The sequence below is a fragment of the Sceloporus undulatus genome, chromosome 3 (assembly GCF_019175285.1).
Source record: "Sceloporus undulatus isolate JIND9_A2432 ecotype Alabama chromosome 3, SceUnd_v1.1, whole genome shotgun sequence".
Taxonomy (NCBI): domain Eukaryota; kingdom Metazoa; phylum Chordata; class Lepidosauria; order Squamata; family Phrynosomatidae; genus Sceloporus; species Sceloporus undulatus.
This window is the reverse complement of record NC_056524.1, coordinates 213,945,740-213,966,045: the sequence shown is the minus strand read 5'-3', so window position 1 is coordinate 213,966,045 and position 20,306 is coordinate 213,945,740. Positions and strand designations below refer to the sequence as shown.

The following is a 20,306-nucleotide window of genomic DNA, read 5'->3' as shown; positions in this document are numbered from 1 at the left end:
GGATACAGGAGTGCCACTAGTCCTGATGAGACACCTGATGAGAATTTGGAGAAACAGCTTGGTTCCCAATTGGCAAAGAAGTCAAGCAAGGTTGCATTTTATCACTGTTCAACATATATGCAAAAAATGTCATAGGAATAGCTGGTTTAGATTCAGAAGAAGGAGGAGTAAAGATAGAGGGAAAGAACATCAACACAGATATGCAGACAACACCATAGTACTCGCAGAAAACATCACAATTACTAAAGAAGTCAAAGATGAAAGTGTAAAGGAAGGTTTTAATGCTGAACCAAAAAATAATGACCATGGAAGAAATTATATAAATTCAACCTAGACAGTGAAAAAACTGAAATAGTTAAAGAGCTCCCATACTTAGGATCAAACACTGATCAGAATGGTGACTGCAGCCAAGAAATAAGAAAACTAGGAATGGGAAGGGCAGCTATGAAATAATTAGACAAGATCCTACAGAGTAAGGACATACAACTGAACAATAAAGTCAGAATCGTAATATTCCACATCATGCATGGATGTGAGACCTGGATAGTGAAGAAAGTGGATGAGAAGAAAATCGACTCATTTGAGAGGTGGTGCTGGAGAAGAGTGCCAAGGATACCCTGGACAGCGAAAAAGACAAACAGGTTCTTGAACAGATCAAACCAGAAATCCTCCTGGAAGCCAAGATGTCAAAACTGAGGCTGTCATGCTTTGGCCACATCATGAGAAGGCATGACTTCTCAAAAAGGACATCAAGATTTGGAAAGGTGGGCAGTAGAAAGAGAGCAGGGCTGCACAGCACATGGATAGACCTAATTTGGGAGGTCCACAGTGGAGCTTGGAATGACCCATCCGCAGGGTTGCCATGAGTTGAGCTCAGCTTGTGGGCAATTAATAACAACAATACACTTCTTTAAAGAAGACCAGGGCAAAAATGTAATAAACTAATGGGAAAAAAATGAATGTTTTCTTCCAGTGGATGATAGGAAATAATCTAACTGTGCTCCTATATTGAAGATTGTGTTTTGTGCAGAAGAGTAGAACAATGTAATGGGAATATTGAACTGCATTTCTGTTTTCTTCAACCTCTGGCAAACAATCTGTTTTACACATAAAAAGAGAGAGGCATGTGAGTATGTTCTCATTACAATGCAAAGATAAGAAATATTCTTCAGGGTGAGAGAGCCACCTGGAAAAGGGGGAGAGGATGGATTAGTCCAAAACAACAACAACAACACAGTCAGAAATTGTATAATTGCCTGTGGAAAGACAGTGAATTTATCAGCCTGTTGGAGGACATAATTATACCAGTAAATTGCTGGTGTATATGGCCTCAAGTAGTTTCTCAATTAATGCAACCCATAAGACAAACCTAGCCCAGAGGCTGAATCTGCACTGCAGAAATAATACAGTTTGACACTGCTTTAACTGCCATGACACTATGCTATGGAATTCCGGGATTTGTAGTTATGCTAAACATTTAGCCGCTTCTGTCAGAGAGCTCTGGTGCCACAACAAACTAAAAAATTCCACAATTCCATAGAATGGAGCCATGGCAGTTAAAGAATTGCATTAGTTCTGCAATGCAGATGCAGCCTTAGAGAGGGTTTGACTGTCTTCCTCAGAAATCTAGGACTTTCTGGTCTTTTTAATCAGTGTGGACATGCCAGTTATGTAAATCCCTCCTTTATGTTACAAAAGAACATGCAAAGAAGCCCATCTTAGTTGAATAATTTTTTTATTGAATTTTATTTTCCATCAATAACTGCTTGTATTTGGATATTACTGATTATTGATTTTGCATTTATATTTCGGTTTTGAAATTTTGTTGTTGTGTGAGACTACTTGTTGTTGGGAAAGTGGCATAGAAATAGTACCAATTGTATTAATATTATTTAATATTAAATCAAATCAATGTGACACTTTTAGGTTGCCAGAAGTAGCATAGTCTGAGAGATCCAGGCTTAAGCATGCTTCTGAGAACTGGGGTTTGCCTTACAGAATAACCATAGCCAATACTTCAGCTTACATGGGTTTTCTGTCAAATGTTAAAAAAATAATTAACTTCTAGTATTTCCAAGTAAAAGAGCCAGTACTAATAGACTGAGCTTTGGACTATGTTTCTGGAGATCAGGGTTCGAATTGCCACTCAGCCATGGAAACCTTGGGAAGTCACACTCTTTCCATCAGAGGAAGGCAATGGTAAACCCAATCAGAAGAAATCATACCAAGAAAACCCTAGCTTCATCTGCACTGCAGAAATAATGCAGGTCAACGCTGCTTTAACATGGCACCATGCTATGGAATCCTGGGATTTGTAGTTCATTGTGGCACCAGAGCTATAACAGAGAAGGCTAGATATCTTACAAATCTACAGATTCAAGAATTCCATAAAATGGAGCCATGGCAGTTAAAGTGATGTCAAACTTCATTATTTCTGAAGTGCAGGTGCAGCAGCTTAAATAATTTTTTCCCTAAAAAAAGTTATGACAGGGTTGCTGTAAGTCAGTTGACCTCAAGGTACACAACAAACACACAGAGTTGCAATGTAAGACAATACCTTTCCATGGGGTGGGGGGACTGTAAACATACCCAGGGCAAACTAGCCCAACAGTGATTTGTAAACTTTGGTCCTCCATGTGTTTTGGACTTCAACTCCCCAAAACCCCTGCTACGTTGGCCAACAGTCAGGAATTCTGGGAACCGAAGTCCAAAACACTTGTTGTTTTGTTTGGGAATCACTGGGCCCCCAGCACTTTTTGTGCTTTTCCTTTTGTATGAATATTTGAGCCTCACTTTATCACCTGGAGGACCAAAGTTTAGGAATCAATGGGCCCCTAGGCACTCTTTGTGCTTTCTGTTTTGTATGAATATTTGAGCCTCACTTGATTAGCAACCAAGTTCAGAAACAGATTTACAGGTTCAGTGAGCACCAAGTTACTCTTTCATGAGTTTCTAGGTGATCCTTGACAGAGAAAATAGGTTGTTAGTTTGGCTCCAGAAAAAGTGTGGCCTGCAAAACACCATAGCACAGCAGCATTGGGGTGTGTGATCTCAGGTGTGGTATTAAGAAAACCCTATGAAAGTTCATGGGGTGGCCATACTCAAACACATGTGAATTTATGTTCTGGGCTGGCTTGCATTTGCCTGCTGCTACCTTGCTATAGGTTTTCAATGCAAACACATTTACTGGAGGAGATTTAGATAAGTGCATTGCAGCTCAACACTTCTTGCAATTCCAGCTGCATGGCCCTTGTCCTTTCAAAATCTCCCTGGGTGCATCTACACTGTAGAAATAATGCAGACTGACACCACTTTAAGTGCTGTAGCTCCTTCCTATGGAATCCTGGTATTTGCAGTTTTATAAGGTCTTTTGCTTTCCCGACCAAAGAGTGCTAGTGCCTCACAAAACTACACATCCCAGGATTCTGTAGGAGAAAGAGGTGGTGACAAACTGCATTATTTTTACAGTTGCTGCTAAAGAATGCTGTTGCCTCTCACAAAACTACAAATCCCAGGATTCTGTAGGGTCGCACCATGGTAGTTAAAGTGGTGTCAAACTACATTATTTCTATAGTGTAGATGGTCCCTCATAGGCCTCATAGAGGCCTTCTCTGCCAAAGACTGCTGGTGCCTCTCACAGGATTCTGTAGGAAGGAGCCTATGGCAGTTAAAGTGGTGTCAAACTGCGTTATTTCTACAGTGTAGATGCCCCTCTTTCTCTCCCTGGTACTTCTGCATATTCTACCCAGTGCTGAGGAGGAGTAAAGACAGTCTAAGGGCCAAAACACACTGCAGAAATAACCCAGTTTGAGACCGCTTCAACTGCCCTGGCTCAGTGCTAGGGAACCCTGAGATTTGTAGTTTATTGTGGCCCCAGAGCTCTCTGGGAGAGAATGCTGACTGTCTCACAAAACTACAGTTCCCAGGATTCCCTAGCATTGAGCCAGGGCAGTTAAAGCTGTCTCAAGACTAGATTGTTTCTGCAGTGTGTTTTGGGCCTTAGTCCAACAGTGGAACAGAGAGGTTTCAAAGGCGGGGAGAAGAGCCTCCTCCTCCTGCTGCTGCTGCTCCCTGCCCTGGACTCTCCTTCTTCCTGGATTGGAAAACAGGCAGCAAATTAAAGTTCATCCTAAAATGGCAGCCAAGCGCTTTCTGTGGCTGGGCACAAGAAGCGCTCCCCTTCATTTCTGGGGCTGCAGCAGAGCAGCCCACTCAGGGGCTTCGGGCTCCCTAAAGAGGGAGTACGACGCCATCGTCGTTGGGGCAGGTGGGTTGTTGTTGTTTATGTTTATGTTTATGTCTATGTCGTGTGCAGGGTGGCCAGACGCCTTCCTTTTCCAGGACATGCCCTACATTTCAACTTCTGTGCAGAAGGAATTTAAAAATGCCCTACATTTGAAGCATGACTTAGGTCCAAAAACAGACTGCAGAAATAACCCACTTTGAAACCACTTTAACAACTTCTTCTACTTCTTCTATTATTATTATGAAATTATAACATTATAATATAATTATTATAATAAATTATAATAAATTATTATTAAAATTATAATAAAAGTATAATTACTTATAATAAATTATTTTATTATTAAATAATAATAATTACTAGTATAAATTACTGTAAATTATATTATTATTAAAATTCTAATATAATTATTAGAATAAATAATGATAAATTATTTTATTATTATTAAATAATAATAATTGTTATAAATTATAATATAATAATTATAACTAATAATAATTAAGTATTTATTATATTATTATTTAAATTATATATAATTATAATTAATTATTTTATTATTAAATAATAATAATTACAATTCTAAATTATCATACAAGTATTATAACTAATTATAATAAATTATTATATTATAAATTATAATATAATTATTAAAACAAATTATAATAAATTATAATATTATATTATAATTATAATTATAAAATTTTATTAAATTATTATATGTTTAAAGTAAATTATAATAAATTATTATTAATAACAATAATATAATTGTCATAATAAATTATAATCAATGGTGATGATGATGATGATGATGATGATGATGATGATGAAATGTAGGACATGATATGGGAAAGGGAGGACACCTGGTCACCCTTTCCTCCAAAGGACTGGCAGAAACTGCCCTGAATCAGTTCTAGGGAATCCCAGGAATTGTAGTCTATTGTGGCACCAGAGCTCTTTCTGACAGAGAAGGCTGCATGTCTCACAAAACTACTGTTCCCAGGATTGCCTAACACTGAGCCAGGGCATTTAAAGCAGTCTCAAATTGGATTATTTCTGCCGTGTGTTTTGGACTTTTATCTACATCCACACTATAGAAATAATCAGGTTTGACACCACTTTAACTACCATGGATCATTGCCCTGGAATTCTGGGAATGGTAGTTTGTGGTGGCACCAGGTCAAATCAGAATTACACAGCACTTAATTACACAGCACATGACAGTTAACGTGGTATTGAAGCAGATTATTGCTGCAGTGTAGATGGACTCTAAAGGTAAAGGTAGTCCCTTGACATGAATGTCTAGTCGTAACCTTCTGTAGGGGGCTGTGTTCATCTCTGTTTCTAAACCGAAGAGCCAGCATTGTTTGAGGACTGCTCTGATGGTCATGTGGCCATCATGACTCCACCGAATGCTGTTACCTTCCCACTGAGAAGTGGTACCTACTTGCATTTGCATCGTTTCAAACTGTTAGGTTGGCAGAAGCTGGGACTAGTGACAGGAGCTCATCCCATCATGCAGCACCCGGGCCTCAAACTGTCAACCTGCTAATCTTGCAGCCACCAGAGTCAGTGTCTTACCCATTTGAGCCACTGCATCCCCTAAGAAGCATTAATTAAGATCCAAAACACACTGCAAAAATGATCCAGTTTGAGACCACTTTTAACTGTCCTGGATCAATGCTAGGGAATTCTGGGAACTGTAGTTTTGGGAGACATTTGGCCTTCACTGTCAGAGAGCTCTGGCGCCACAATAAACTATAAACTATCCCAGGACTCCCTGCCACAATCAGGGCAGTTAAAGCATCTTCAGATTGGATTATTTCTGTAGTGTGTTTTTGACCTTACTTTTATATTAGTATGTTTAGCTTTTATTTGGTCATGCCCTCTATGAATGTCCTATATTTTGCACTGCCTTGTCCTCCTCTGCAGTCAAGAGATCTGTTCACTCTGGTTGTGATTCTTTGAGTCATTTCTATCTTATGTTGATCCTCAGATGCATAAAACATATTGTCTCACACACGCAAACACCTGTTCAAAGCAAATAGAGAGTGGCTATCAAGTATTGCCCAGCAGATTGCCCAGCAATACTCAGGATGGGCTAGCAGGGGAGTTCTCCCACTTGCTCTTACAAAGGCTCCATCCGCACTGCAGGAATAATCTAGTTTGACATAACTTTAATTGCCATGGCTCAGTGCCATTTTTGTGGCACCTGACCTCTCTGACACAGAAGGCTAGATGTCTCACAAAACTACAATTCCCGGTATTCCATAGCATTGAGCCATTGCTATTGGTGTCAATTCTGTCAGATGCAGCATTAAGATATGACTGTGAGGAAGATCAGAACTATTTGTAGATACACTAAATAACAGATCAGATAATGGAAAGTTACTTTTTGAACTACAGCGACAACTCCCAGGATTTCCTAGCAGCATGGGCACTAGCTGCTACTGGGGTTCAGAAATGCGTAGTCCAAAAAGCAACTTTTCTAAATTCTGGTAAGGAATTGATACCTTGCAGACAAGCTTTAAGTGAGTAAGGAGGACTGTGCATGGAATCCTTTATCCAGTTGATTTGGGACTAACTCCAATTAAATTCACCACTTATTTCTGAGCAATCTGCCTGTCTAACACAGGTTTTTTATTTTTATTTTAGAGAGAGTGTTGTGTCACCTTGGACAATCATAAGCTGATTTTTTGTGTGCAGTGAGGGCTCTATAAATAGGATGATCTGTTTCTTGATCAGGAGTAGAATGTGTTCATAAGGAAGTCTTTTTATCCTTTTTATGTCTGTTTGCAGGACACAATGGATTAGTGGCTGTGAGTATTCGGGGTTCCAAGAAAAGGTGATAACAGCATTTAATCTTTCATGGGAGGGGTTTCACATCCCTAAGGCTTATAAAGGCAGGTGGCTGGGGGGGGGGCGTTTCCAGTCCTCAGTATGAAGTGTCATGATCATAAAGTTCCCCATCCTTGGAAACCAGCCTTTGGGACTGGTCAAGGGTGAAGTAACTACACTGTACATCCATCCATAGGCTGCCTACTTGCAAAAAGGGGGATTAAAAACTGTGGTGCTGGAGAGAAGACACATTGTGGGGGGTGCTGCAGTCACAGAGGAAATCATTCCAGGTAAGAGCTAGTACCCACAGCCTGTTCCTCCCCCCACCCCAGAATATGTTCTTTACTCCTTGGCACACCTGATGTCTACTGTTCTGCAGGTTTTCATTTCTCCAGAGCTTCTTACCTGCTCAGCCTCTTAAGACCCCAGATTTACAAAGAGCTAGAGTTGAAGGTATGAATTGCACTCTGGAAAATATGTAGGAACAGTGGGAATTGTGTGGATCCCACCTAGCTTTTTTAATTATGTTGGTTTGTTTATAATTTATTATTGTGCAGAGGTATCTTATTATTATTATTAACATTTATTTATAGAGCACTATAAAGTTTGCACAGCGCTTTACATAGTAATGGTCAAATAAAATAAGAAAAAAAGAATAAAAACCTGTCAAGTGCATGTATGTGAAAGTACAGCATGACATATATTTAGGCCTAGCCAACATGTTGCCTTTTGTCTTGCAGAGACATGGCTTAAAAGTGCTGCTACGTGATCCTTATTCCTTCACCCCAATGCTGGAGGATGGCCAGGATGGCAGATCTCCCCGCTCCTTGCTGTTGGGAAACAACATGGCTGAGACTCAGAAACAGATTGCTCAGTTCTCTGTAAAAGATGCTGAGGTATTGTGGGGAAAATTTCCTTCAAAACAGAGGAATGAGAGGAATAGAATGAGTCATGGGAATAGAAGGAGTGTTGCACCCAGTGAGTGTTGTGGATGTAGGTCTGCGAGAAAAGTTTTCTTGAAATGGTGTTCGGCAGGGAGTCTGACATTAGGGCTGCAAATAAAATAGAATAGTGTGCCACAGTTTTCTGCTTCCTTTCCTTTTACAGGCCTTTCCCAAGTATGAGACATTCATGAGCCGTTTAGTGTCTGCCATAGATCCTCTGCTTGATACCTGCCCTGTGGATTTGGCTGTGCTCAGCCAGGGCTCCCTGCTTCAACGGCTCAAAGCCTTGCAAGGCCTACGGACCCTGATCCATGCAGGTAAGATGGAGGGTTCAGGCTGGCTTTAATTCAAAATGAATACATATCTAGATCTTTCTCTGGTGGCCATTGGGTGTGTATGTGTGGGTAACTAAACTTGAGATTTAATTATGTAGGCCATATGCCATAGCTCCTGTATCTGAGGTGCCATTCTCTACATTCATGAGCCTTTGCTGTTCTAAGGGAGCCATGAGAACCCTCAGATTCATGAGTTTGCCACCCAGTATACCAAATTCTTCACCAAACTGTATCCCTTCTCCCAGAGAAATAGGGAAAACTACTTATTTCTGATTAACAGCTGATGGGAGATAAGAGCTTCCTCTTCTTAAGGACCAGGAAAGGCTCCCTTGGTGAGCAGGGAAAATATCTTCTCACCCAATCTGCCTAGGTCTACGTAGATCAGCTGAGGAGGAAGGACTGTGAAGGATGTGTATGTACAGTCGCCTCCTAACTCACGGACCTCGATTATGCATGGAGGGGCGACCTCCGTTATTTCTAATGGCGCGCGCATTTGGGGGTTTTGGAAGGTTTTTGGTGTGGTCTTTAGGCTGAAAAAGTTTTCCCACCCCTGCTTGGAGAGCAGATTGTGGACCTAAAAGCTTTCAGGTAGAGTCCAGAGCTTGTTAAGGTTATATTTGTGGACTGTAACTCCCAGAATGCTCCAGTCAGAATGCTCTGGCCATGCTGGCTTGGAGATCCTGAGAGTTGTAGTCCACAAATATAACTTTTCCCTATTCTTGTTTCAGAGGCAGTGTGACATTAAAAGCCAGCTGTTCAGGAATGACAATGGGGAAGGATGTTACTTTGTGCTATTATTTGCTAGAATCCCAGAAGCTCCTGGTTAACAACTCTAGGAAAAGAGGTGCTGAACCAGATAGACTATTTGATTTAGCAATGATCTTTGATGTACAATGTACTCATGCAATACGTGGGCGCACCATATGTGGCTTTCAGCTTATGCTGAAGCCATAGCCGGGAGGAAACAATAGTACATGCATCCATGGCACGCATGCCACATGCACAAGCCTCATTGTTTTTAATGGGGCTCAAGCATACACATTTTTCCCTTACGTGATGGGAGGGGGGGGGGCGGAACAGATCCTCCACATAAGGGAAAGGCCCACTGTAATTTGTTTTAGCTTGACATCTCATCTGGACATAGAGGAGATGGTATTTACCTGGTTAAACTGCGTATTAGGGACCATCTGTAGTTTCATTTCTATATAGCAATGGTGTGATGACCAAGAGGAGTAATTTCCCTTGTTAATGTTTGAGTGAACCACACTTGACACTAGTTTTCTTCACAACAGGCTTTACCCTGGGCAAAGAGCTCCCCCAATATTATGAAGTCCTCACAGCCCCCATTTCCAAGGTGAGTGCCTGATAAGTAGGCGAGTGCCTAATCATTGCTCAGGATGGATTCTTCTCTTTCTGTATCTGCCTTTGTACAGACTTGTCTTGCCATCTTTGCAGTTTTGCAGAAGCCACTCTAAGATCAGTTCTTCACACATTTTCCCTTGACCTACCAGGAGATCAAACCCATAGTTGGCATAAAAGTCTTGTACTGCTATATCAATGAGTGCCCAGAACAGAACAATTAAGTGGTAGGTTCCTTGAGCAGTACTATACAGAGCCTGCTCTCTATACATCTTGTTGCAGATCTTGGATTTCTGGTTTGAGTCGGAGCCCTTGAAAGCAACTCTGGCAACAGATGCAGTGATTGGTGCCATGGCTAGTCCCCACACACCAGGTAGTGGGTAAGGACACAGTAAGGGGCCACAAAGCCTTCTGTTCTCTTTTCCAGTCTGTATCCCAGTACTGGGGAACTTTTTGTGGTCAAGATGTTTTCGACTTCCAACAGCTAGAAGCCCAGATTGGTCCAATCTGTCTCCTGCTTTTGCACACATCTATTCCCCTTTCTATCCCAGTTTGGGAAATGACAGCAGGGATTTTCAGGGTGTTACACCATGCATAAGAATGTCCTATTTTTATGTTGCTTTTAACTTTTTGTAACTCTTTTCAGACAAAAACCATGAAACTTGCCAAGAAAACCCTATGATAGGTTCACCTTATGGTCACTGTAAGTCAAAAATGACTTGGAGGCACACAACAAAATAACTAAATAGCACAAGTAGTACAATCATGAACCACCTTATAAAGACGAGACTAACATGGATAAGCCTGCCCAGCCACATTTGAGCAGAATTTGCCTTAGAAATGCTGCAGCTGTCACTGTGCTGCAGAACCATTAGCTTTGCTCAAGTATTCCTTTATCTAACCTTTGCTCTCTCTTACAGATATGTGCTGCTGCACCATGTAATGGGCGAGCTAGAGGGGCGGCGGGGTGCCTGGGGTTATGTGACTGGTGGCATGGGAGCACTTTCCCAGGCCTTGGCCCGTGCTGCAACTGAACTTGGGGCTGAGATCTTCACTGAGAAGGTGGGTGGATCAGTCGTCAGGACAAGTGGTTTGATGTGAAGAGGGCCAAGAACATATGATGTTTTCCCTTTAAAAGTACTGTCCAATGCATCTCCACAACTTGTATGTACTTGTGTACAAATTGACCTCATGTATAAGTCGAGGGAAGGTTTTAGGGTCAAAATCATGGATTTTCATATGACCTATGGATAAGTCAAGGGTTAAACCTAGGGGTGGAGAAGGTTTTAACATCAGATTGTGAAGAGAAGGAAGTGTAGTTAAATGGGGTGTTTGGTGGGGAGAGAAGGTTTTAGCACCAGGTTTTGAAGGGAATGAAATGGAATTAAATGGGGTGTTTAGTGGGGAAGGTTTTAAAACCAGATTGGGAAGGAAAGGATGTGGAGTTAAATGGGGTGTTTGGTGGAGAGAGAAGCTTTTAATACTGGATTGAGAAGGAAGTCACCTCTTTTACTCACAGAAACGCACACACACTCCTGCCTAGGCAACTCTTTCAGAAATCCCTGCCGAGTCACATTGAACAGTGCTTCTTTCAGGACCTTTCTAAGCAGTACAGTATTACTGTAGTGACCTGTATATAAGTCGACCCAGGATTTTAGGGTCAATTTTTGGGCATACTTTTTTTATTTATAGTCGAGTATACAATTTACTGTGCTAACATTAGCTGGTATACATAATAAAAAACCATCCTGTTGCTTGTTAACCACAGGTTATGTTTAGCTATTTCTTAATTTTAAAAAAATATATTTTAAAAATACAAAAAATGGATATCATCACCCCAAATGACACCTCCCCTAGCAGTGTTCTGAGAATAATTGCTAAATATTATTTATGATGTCTCTCCAAATACAGTAACGACATTATCAGTTGGCCTGGTGCTTTTAAAAGTAATGTCATTGGTAACATCGGCAGGGTGCTGCACAGGAGTGCTGCATCTACAAATGGTGCTGCGCAGCTGCGCAGCAAAAAAAGAGCTGTAAAAAGCGGCTCCTTTTTGTGGCACCACAAAGCGCCAGAAACAGTTCCATTACGTCGCAGCTGCACAGTGCCATTTGTAGGTGGCGCAGCTGCGATGTAATCATTGTGTTTGTATGGCGCTACGCAACTGTGGTGCGTTGCCAACGTGCTAGGTTTGCGGGGCATGTGCATACGCCGCCCTGAGGCAACCCTAGCACGTTGTGGACACACTGCAAAGGGCCCATCTATGCAGGGCCATCATTACACAAAATGTAATGCGTTACTGTTGGGAGATTTTTGCATTTTCTTTCCCCCTCAGATAGATAGGGATTTCCTGCATGCAAATGCTCCTCTCTTTCTTTCTCTCTCTCTCTTTTCTCTTATTCAAACTAACCATGTGATTTAGGTCAGACCGCCTTTGGGACCAACAGTCACTCTCAAGATTTTCAGCTGTACTGTTGATCCTCCATCTTCTTCCTCTTTCAACTTTCATTGGGAAGATGGTGAGATAAATATTTCTTTTCAAACTGAACTATTCACTAGCTTTTATGTGTATATAAATTAAAGCCATTAGTAAACTTCTGTTTTAAACTACAAGCTACATGTTTGTTGTTTCTGAGTCAGTCTCAGTTCTTAGGGAAGCATAGTTAGACAAAGGCACATTTCTGCTACTATGCTGATTTAAAGCTAGACCCTAACAGGCTTGACTTTGATATTTAAATATTTTTGTATCCTTTACAAAGGCTAAAGCCTTAAGAAACTTATATTACCCTATAATTACAAGTAATCATGTTTCTTGTAATGCATCCAAGCTTTGGGTGTAACAGATTATATTTTAACCTGAGAGGGTTGCAAGAGAAGTGATGTTGTCATGTGTGGTCAGCAGAGAGGACAGGAACATTTCCCTCCAGGAAAAGAAGCTATCCTTAAGTGATAAACATATTTTTCCAAGTAAATGGGACACCAAAATTTTGCCTATACCCTGATTTTTTCTCTCCATACCCTTGAAGCTATGCTGGCCCTGCTTCAAGCTATTGGCGTCATTGGCTTTCTTTCTGGGAGAGTGAGAGGCTGAAACTGAGGTCATGTCTTTTGTCAAGATCTGGCAGGTAGGAATGTCCTTTTCTCCAGCCACAGGCTTGTATTGGCCATGTGGAAGCCTTAAATATTGTTTATTCTTCTGCTTCACCATACAGGAGGTTGCCAAGATCCTTCTGAGTTCTGATAGAAAGGTGAAAGGTGTTTGCCTCAAGGATGGAACTGAAGTGAAGAGCCTCTTGGTATTATCCAATGCATCTCCACAACTCACCTTTCTAGAATTGACCCCCCAGGTAAGCTGTGCTCTTTCTCTCTGCACTGGGAGACCTTTTGGGAAGCCTAAATCCACACACTGCTGATATCCTTTCCTTCCCTTACCAAGGAGCAAGCATTTTGCCAAGAATTTGCAAAGAATATGGGGAAGGTCTGTTTGCCTTCTGGTGCTACAGAGACCCCAAAAGAGGACAGGGACTAAGATTTGCTGAGGTGCTGACCCCTTGAGGATGATCAGTTAGAAAGGACTGTAGTGAATGCTAATTATTTAAAGAAGAAGGAGAGGTGCAGCCTGTTCTCTACCATCCAGCAGTCAAGTGCACTGTTTTGTTTGCTGTGCCTTCAGGGAGAGCTTTGTTGTAGCAGTAATGAGTTAAACTCATCTGAGATTCAGGGGTCATTCTGACATTGCTGTTTTTTAGCGTGACGATATGAATCATCTCACTCATGCATTCCGGGTTTGTTATTCACACTATGGAACCGGTTTTATGCACATCTCCCAAGTTCTGTTGCTCACATGTGCCAGTGCTCATATAAAGATGGAGTCAACAGTGAGGATGCATTCGGAATACCTTTCAAGGCATGTAGTTTTATCCTGGGTCTATTTGGGTCTGTTCGCATTAGTTATTCACACTACCAATGATGCAGATCTTTTTAAAAAACTGGGCGGGGGGGGGGGGGGGGGGGGTGGGACCCAATGTCAATTATCCCAGATTAAGTGGGTTTTTGGCAGCCCTCCCCCAGCTTAATCAGGTGCATTTGGGATGTATGTGAACAATGGAGATTCAATCCAGATTCATCCTGGATTATTTTCACAATGTGAATAATTCCTGAGTGTAAGGGATAGCTGCAAAAGAAAAAGTTGAAGCTGAAAGTGGAGAAGCCAAGTCCTGAACAGTAAACCTGTAGCTTTTGAACTTTTGTATTATATTTACAAACGTTTTCAGTGTAACAGAAATTTCAGGAAACTTAAAAATCTAGGCCTGGTATAGCAATGATTGACAAGAGGACCTAGTAGATTGAAAATCCATAAGTTTATTTCCAATTGTCGACAAAGGAAAACATTGAACTCAGTGGAATTCAAGTTCCAAAAAGCTGAGGTCCCGAACAAGACAAAATGGCTCTTTTTATATTATTGAAGACAAAGAAGCTTCTTCAATACACCTGATTGGCTAATTACAATTTAAACATACAGAATTCTTACAATCAGAACAGAAATACATGCATACATTAAAACTGTATCATCACTCCTTACCCCCCCCCCCCCCTTTTAGGAATTTAGTAGCCTTCCTTCTAACCTTGCTTTTAAACATCAACAATGTATCCTTATCTCAGTAGTTTATGTTATGTCTTTTTTACTGGTGCCAGCTTCCATTTAGGTCAAGATGCACTCATTGTTCCTTTGCTCTAATTTTTCTAAACTCCAAGCCTCTATTTTAAAAACTATCTCTCTGGCTGACAAAGGTGACTCCATCTTTCTATAGCTTTCTGTTTCAACAAGGAATTTCCACCACACAGTATAGTTGGGGTCTTTTTATCCAAGTTGATTTTATGATTGAACCACCCCGAGCTGGACTAGACGGCTTTGTATTCCTTTCCAACTCTATGATTCCTCACAGTAAAAACATTTCCCATGGTCTCTGATCTTTTCTGTTCTTGGGATAGTTATTGATTGGGAACACCATGCTTTTATCTCATGCATTTGAATCAGAGATGTTTATCACACTATGCTCTTAAAGAGGTACTATTCCAGTGTGACTCCTCTAGCAGCCTCCTGTTGCATGCTGGGATTGGCAGTTTTAAGGAGCTGAACTTCTCTGCCTGAGAATTCTAAATACCCCTCCTTAAATCTGCCAATCCCAGCATGCAACAGGAGGCAGCTAGAGGAGTCACACTGGAATAGTACCTCTTTAAGAGCATAGTGTGATAAACATCAGAGGCAAAGAACTGGTTGAGTGGGGTCCTGGGACAGCAATTCATATTGCCATTTGACGCATCAGGTCCCTTTCAGCTTTTACTTTACTCCTTTCTTTGAGTCTAAAACATGATGTAACACATGGCCTGTGTCTGAAATGGCCAAAAAAAGCTGATGTTTTATCCATGCTAACTGCATTCTTTAAGAATTTCAGGAGGGATGTTGTCCTGACTCATTTAAGACTTGGATGTTGGGTCCTACCTGCACTTGCTGAAAAGGGAAGCATAATCAGTGTGCATTGCTCCCCTTTAGTTTAAAATCATTGTCCACATTTCTGTATGGTCACCAAATATTCCCACATGTCTGACCATCAGAGCTGCACCATATGAGCTGCATCACTTCTGAGCAAAGATATTGCTCTGCTTTCCTCATGCTTACATGGATAATAGGCTAGTTGGCTTCTTTTTTAAAACTAGGAGCAAATGCCTGGATATTATCCTGGAAGACTGAATATTATCCTGTTGGAACTGTTTCTGATATCTGATGCAGCATGATTAAGGTGCAGTACATACCACCCATTTGGGGCGGCCTGCAACTGCCTCTTTTAACTCTGGGTTGGAGGCAGGGCAGCCTCACCAGCAGGCCTGCGGCCTCAATCCAGAGTTTTTCCAGACCACGAAGAAGCAGCAAAATGCTGCTTCTCCGTGACGCAGAAAAGGGGTGTCCTTAGGGTGTCATACCCCTGGACACCCCGGGAGCCTCACCCATGGGAGAAAGGGGCCACTCAGCCCCTTTTTCCCTGACGTCGTTCCTGCAGCCATTTGGTGGCTGCAGGAATGAATGAGGCGCACGCCCAGAAGGAGCTCCATTTCGGAGCTCCTTCTCGTGCTGCAGCCAGGCTGCCGTAAGTGTCCTGGGGCAGCACAGAGATGTCACGCATGCACTACGCTGTTTGGATGCGGCACGTGCGTGACGTAATCATGGCAACCCCCATGTAGATGGGAGGCCGCCATGATTACGGCACCACCATGTACTAGGGTTGCGAGGCGTGTGGATGCTCCATCCCTGGACAACCCTAGTACATGGCCAGGCTGGCACAAAGCACCGGTCTGGATCACGCCATAGATACCATAGAGTCTCTTCTTTCTTCCTTGGTTTGAGTTAGGCTGTAAAAGGTAAATTCAGTTTTCCAGCAGAGCAGTTGCTGGATTTGCTGTCTCATATTTGATAATGTTATTAATTTACATGCTCAGTTTGCAAAGCTGTGTCCTTTTTTGCAATGAGTATACAGCCATCAGAATATATCTGGTATGACACTGGAGATTGTTCAGATTAGGTCAGAATATTTGTCCATCTAGTCCAGTGTCATCTGTAACAGACAGATGTGAGACAGATGCCAGGCAAGAGTCTTTCAAATCACTTGCAACTTGATCCTTTGATGTTGGGATGCCACAGGGTGAGACCAGGACCTTCTGCTTGCAAAGCTTGTGCTCTGCCACTGAGCTGTAGATTTTAACTGCTGTTCTTGGGGGTCGTTCCCACTTACCTATAAAGCGGGTCATGATCCGAATTTAGGGTGCATCATTCCCACTGAAGCTCGAATTTAATCTCCATTACCCCTCATTCGTTCCCACAGCATCTCGAATTAGAATTGAATTAAAATGAATAAATTGGATTATCAGCCTATAATTTGGTTTAAAAAAAATAGTAGGTTATAACGTGAGTTATTTTTGAAAGCGGGGTACGACTCGCTGTATCCGAATGGGAATGAAAGGCTGTCTGATTCAGGAACCTGGAGATGGGAGGAGCAGCGCTCAAGGGGCTGGCCTGGGGGTGTCACCCTCTTGGTTCTCTTTCTGCATTGCCGGCACCATTTTCTTCCATTTGCATAGACTTTCCCCCGGTGCATTGCAACTTCCCCTCTGCTCCTCATTCATAGACCGATGTGTGAGGAGAGCCATTGAACACCATTTTAAACTATTTTTTTTCTTTTTTCACCTCTGCCTGAGTGCCTGAGCAGCAGATGGGCTTTGCAGTACATGCCTGCTTGATCACCCCCCAGACATCCCAGAGAGCAATGGGGGAGGCAAAGCGATTTTGGGAAAGGAGGCTCCTTCCAGAGGAACTATGGGATGGGCTTTGCAGTACATCCCTGCTTGATCGCCCCTCAGACAGCCCAGAGAGCAATGGGGGAGGCAAAGCGATTTTGGGAAAGGAGGCTCCTTCCAGAGGAACTATGGGATGGGCTTTGCAGAACATCCCTGCTTGATCGCCCTCCAAACAGCCCAAGGAGCAATGGGGGAGGCAAAGCGATTTTGGGGAATGGAGAGCCTGGACGCCCAGGGATCTGGGGGCGGGGGATCGCGCCTTATCTTTTCTCTTCCCCAAAGATTCTCTCCCCAATAATGAAGCCCACTGCCTTCTCCTCCTTGATCCGATTTGCCAAGCCTCCTTCTAGTCTGGGGAGACACAACAGAAGAGCCTTGGATGCAGCCGATTTTCATTGGCTGCCCCCCCCACTAAAAAAAACCCAAGACTTGTGATGTCTGAAGCCTATGCACTTGATTGACAGCTTGTGAACACAAATGGAAACGGGGAGCAAGTTAATCCGCTTTAAAATAAAGCGATTTAAAATAAATGGGAACGAAAACAGGGTCTAAATGAATCGAGGTAATTTGCCCCTTTTGGTAATGGAAACGATGGAAAAAATTCCCGGAACATAATCCGAATCAGAATTGCTCCAATATAATCCGTTTTATCTGCCAAGTGGGAACACCCCCTTGGTCCACTTGGGGCATTTGCCCTCGTCAAAGCCGTTCTCCCTGCCTCCCCATTAAAATCTATACAATAGTAGCTTGAGTTGCAAACATTGACCTGACATTCAGAGAACACATCTACATGTAGGAAGGGTGGACTTTGATTAACCAATCCTGAAAAGTATATATGTGTGTGTGCATAGTATGTATAGTATATTTTATCTTTGAGACAAGGCATGAAAATGAGAGTGGGATCATTTAGGCCACTGATGGTGAACCTTTTAGAGGCCGACTGCCCAAAGTGCAACTCCAAACCCACTTATTTATTGCAAAGTGCCATGTCCCTCTGGCTTTCTAGTAACAAACTCTGGAAAACTCTGTGCTGGGGCGACAGCACATGTGCCCACAGAAAGGGCTCTGAGTGCCACCTCTGGCATGCTTGCCATAGGTTTGCCATCACTGATTTAGGCAGTTTAATCTGTTTCCTAGAAGTTTATTCTCATCTCTTACTCTACTTTCTAGGAGTTACTACCCCCAGAGTTTGTCCAGAGAATCTCACAGTTTGACACACGTTCTCCAGTCACCAAGATCAATGGTGAGTACTTCAGGATGGCTAAATGGTCATAAAATCCCCGCAAGGGTCCCAGATGGCTCATATGTTTCCATGGCCTTGCAAATAGCAGGTAAAGGAGTATACAAAATGATCTTGTAGCCCCTTTGAGAATAACTAAAAATAAGAAGCTGGTAGCATGAGCTCTCCTAGGCTAGAGCCTATTTCCTCAGATGTATACTGATCCCGTTGCATACTGATTTTCCCGACTAATAAATGGCTGTGTCTTCGAATTCTACCAGTAGATAAAGGGAGAATCACCTTACAGGTTTAAAAAGATAATGTTTGAATCCACCCTGAGTCACAGGTAGAAATTTTATGATTTGTGTGTGTGTACCACTTTGTTTAGTTTGTCTATAAAGATAAGCATAAACATATGCAGCAGGAAAAAAGTAGAAATCTTTGTTTTGGCAAACATTTGAAGATAGCAGAAGCAAGAGTAGTGAAGTATTATATGTGGCCAGCAGAGGGAGCAGAAACATTATTAATGAATATTATTTAAAGGTATTTCAAGGAGGAATATGTGAATTACAGAATCCACACTTAGGGTAATGCCTTTATTAAAACCAATAAAAACCAGTAAGCAAGCTGGAAACTATAAAAGGTGTGAGGTGATGTACTTTCTTCCTGCTTCTCCCCCCTTTATTGTTTTGTGCAATCAACCCAGAAAAAAGAATTCTATATATATTGAAAATTGTTCATTATTTTGTAACATTTTGGTTGGTCTTAATAAAGGTATTCTGCAACTTTGTATTTTGTATATGTGTTTTCTTATTTATTTATTTAAAACAGTTTCGAATCACCCCACCATTCAGTGAATTGCAGCCTGATCCTTTGATGTTGAAATGCCACAGAGTGAACCCAGGACCTTCTGCTTGCAAAGAGATACACTGTAGTGTGTAGCAAAAATATGAAAAAGAATAAATAAAAACATTTAGTTCCAAACAGGAACTAAAAAAAACTTGCAACTTGAAAGTAATGCATTACAAACAATGGCATTATTACCTTTAACTTCTTTTTTTAAAGAAAATGAGGGGGCATAACAACATTCCTTTGTAGAAAAACATAATTTGTACATTTGTTCCTTTTCTTAGAGGTAAGAGTAATATTTGCTTCCTTTTCTTGAAATATTGTGAGGGCCAATTTTGTTTTAAACTTTTTTTAAAAATTAAAAAGCAATTAAAATAATAAAATAGTAGTAACAGATTAATCTTTGAATGATGAAGAGTGACTAATGTTAGCTTAGTTTAGAATGAGTAATGAATTATGAGTGATTTTTTTTAAAAGTAACATTCCAAGTTCTGTCAAAATTGTAATATACCTAGAAATAAAAGAGAGGGTCCTTCTAAAATCTAACAACATCCTTAATCAGTAGAAACACGGCAGAACACTAGTTTTTACCAACTGTTCACAGGTGAATAATGAGAGGAGGATAGTTCCCGATCTTTTGTGGCTCAGCTCAGCTGCCTCTGCTTTTATCAGATATGCAAATGCAAGACCAGGCAATGTTCTCTCCCCTGAGAGTCATACATTCACTGTTTAGTAATTCAGAAACTTTCCTTATGCTGCAGTGTATTTCCCTATTGCTCAGTATTGCCATTGGCAGCAGTTCTCCAGCACTTCAGGCAGGAGTCTTCCCTAATCCTATCTGGAGATGCCAGGGAATGAACCTGAGGCCTTCTAAAAGCAAAGCAAGTACTGTCCCACTGAACTGTAGCTCTTCCCTTTCACCCTGAACCTGCTCTCTCCCCCTGTATATCTTATGTAGCCTTTCCATAAGTGAAGCAGTGAGGCAATCCTATCCTTCCCCCACCCACCCCCAGTGATTACTAGGATTAGCTCAGTAATAATTGAGACACATTAGCTTACTTGTTTGATCTTCCCAACAGCTTCACCACCTGGCTATAAAATAATGCTGAATATGTGCCATTAAATAATAATAATAATAATAATAATAATAATAATAATAATAATAATAA

The 20,306-nt window shown here is 41.5% G+C and overlaps 1 protein-coding gene across 1 annotated transcript in view; it reads left to right on the top strand.

The window, feature by feature from the left end:
• The first annotated feature begins 3,969 nt into the window (after positions 1-3,969).
• PYROXD2 (pyridine nucleotide-disulphide oxidoreductase domain 2) overlaps positions 3,970-20,306 on the top strand; it is a 38,627-nt gene continuing 22,290 nt past the window's right edge. Inside the window, exons 1-11 of the mRNA XM_042459235.1 lie at positions 3,970-4,267; positions 7,043-7,062; positions 7,278-7,371; positions 7,461-7,534; positions 7,822-7,977; positions 8,189-8,342; positions 9,653-9,714; positions 10,002-10,099; positions 10,640-10,781; positions 12,932-13,066; positions 18,240-18,312. Coding sequence (XP_042315169.1) covers positions 4,135-4,267; positions 7,043-7,062; positions 7,278-7,371; positions 7,461-7,534; positions 7,822-7,977; positions 8,189-8,342; positions 9,653-9,714; positions 10,002-10,099; positions 10,640-10,781; positions 12,932-13,066; positions 18,240-18,312 — 1,141 coding nt within the window. The 5' untranslated portion in view covers positions 3,970-4,134. The remainder of the gene's footprint in view (positions 4,268-7,042; positions 7,063-7,277; positions 7,372-7,460; positions 7,535-7,821; positions 7,978-8,188; positions 8,343-9,652; positions 9,715-10,001; positions 10,100-10,639; positions 10,782-12,931; positions 13,067-18,239; positions 18,313-20,306) is intronic.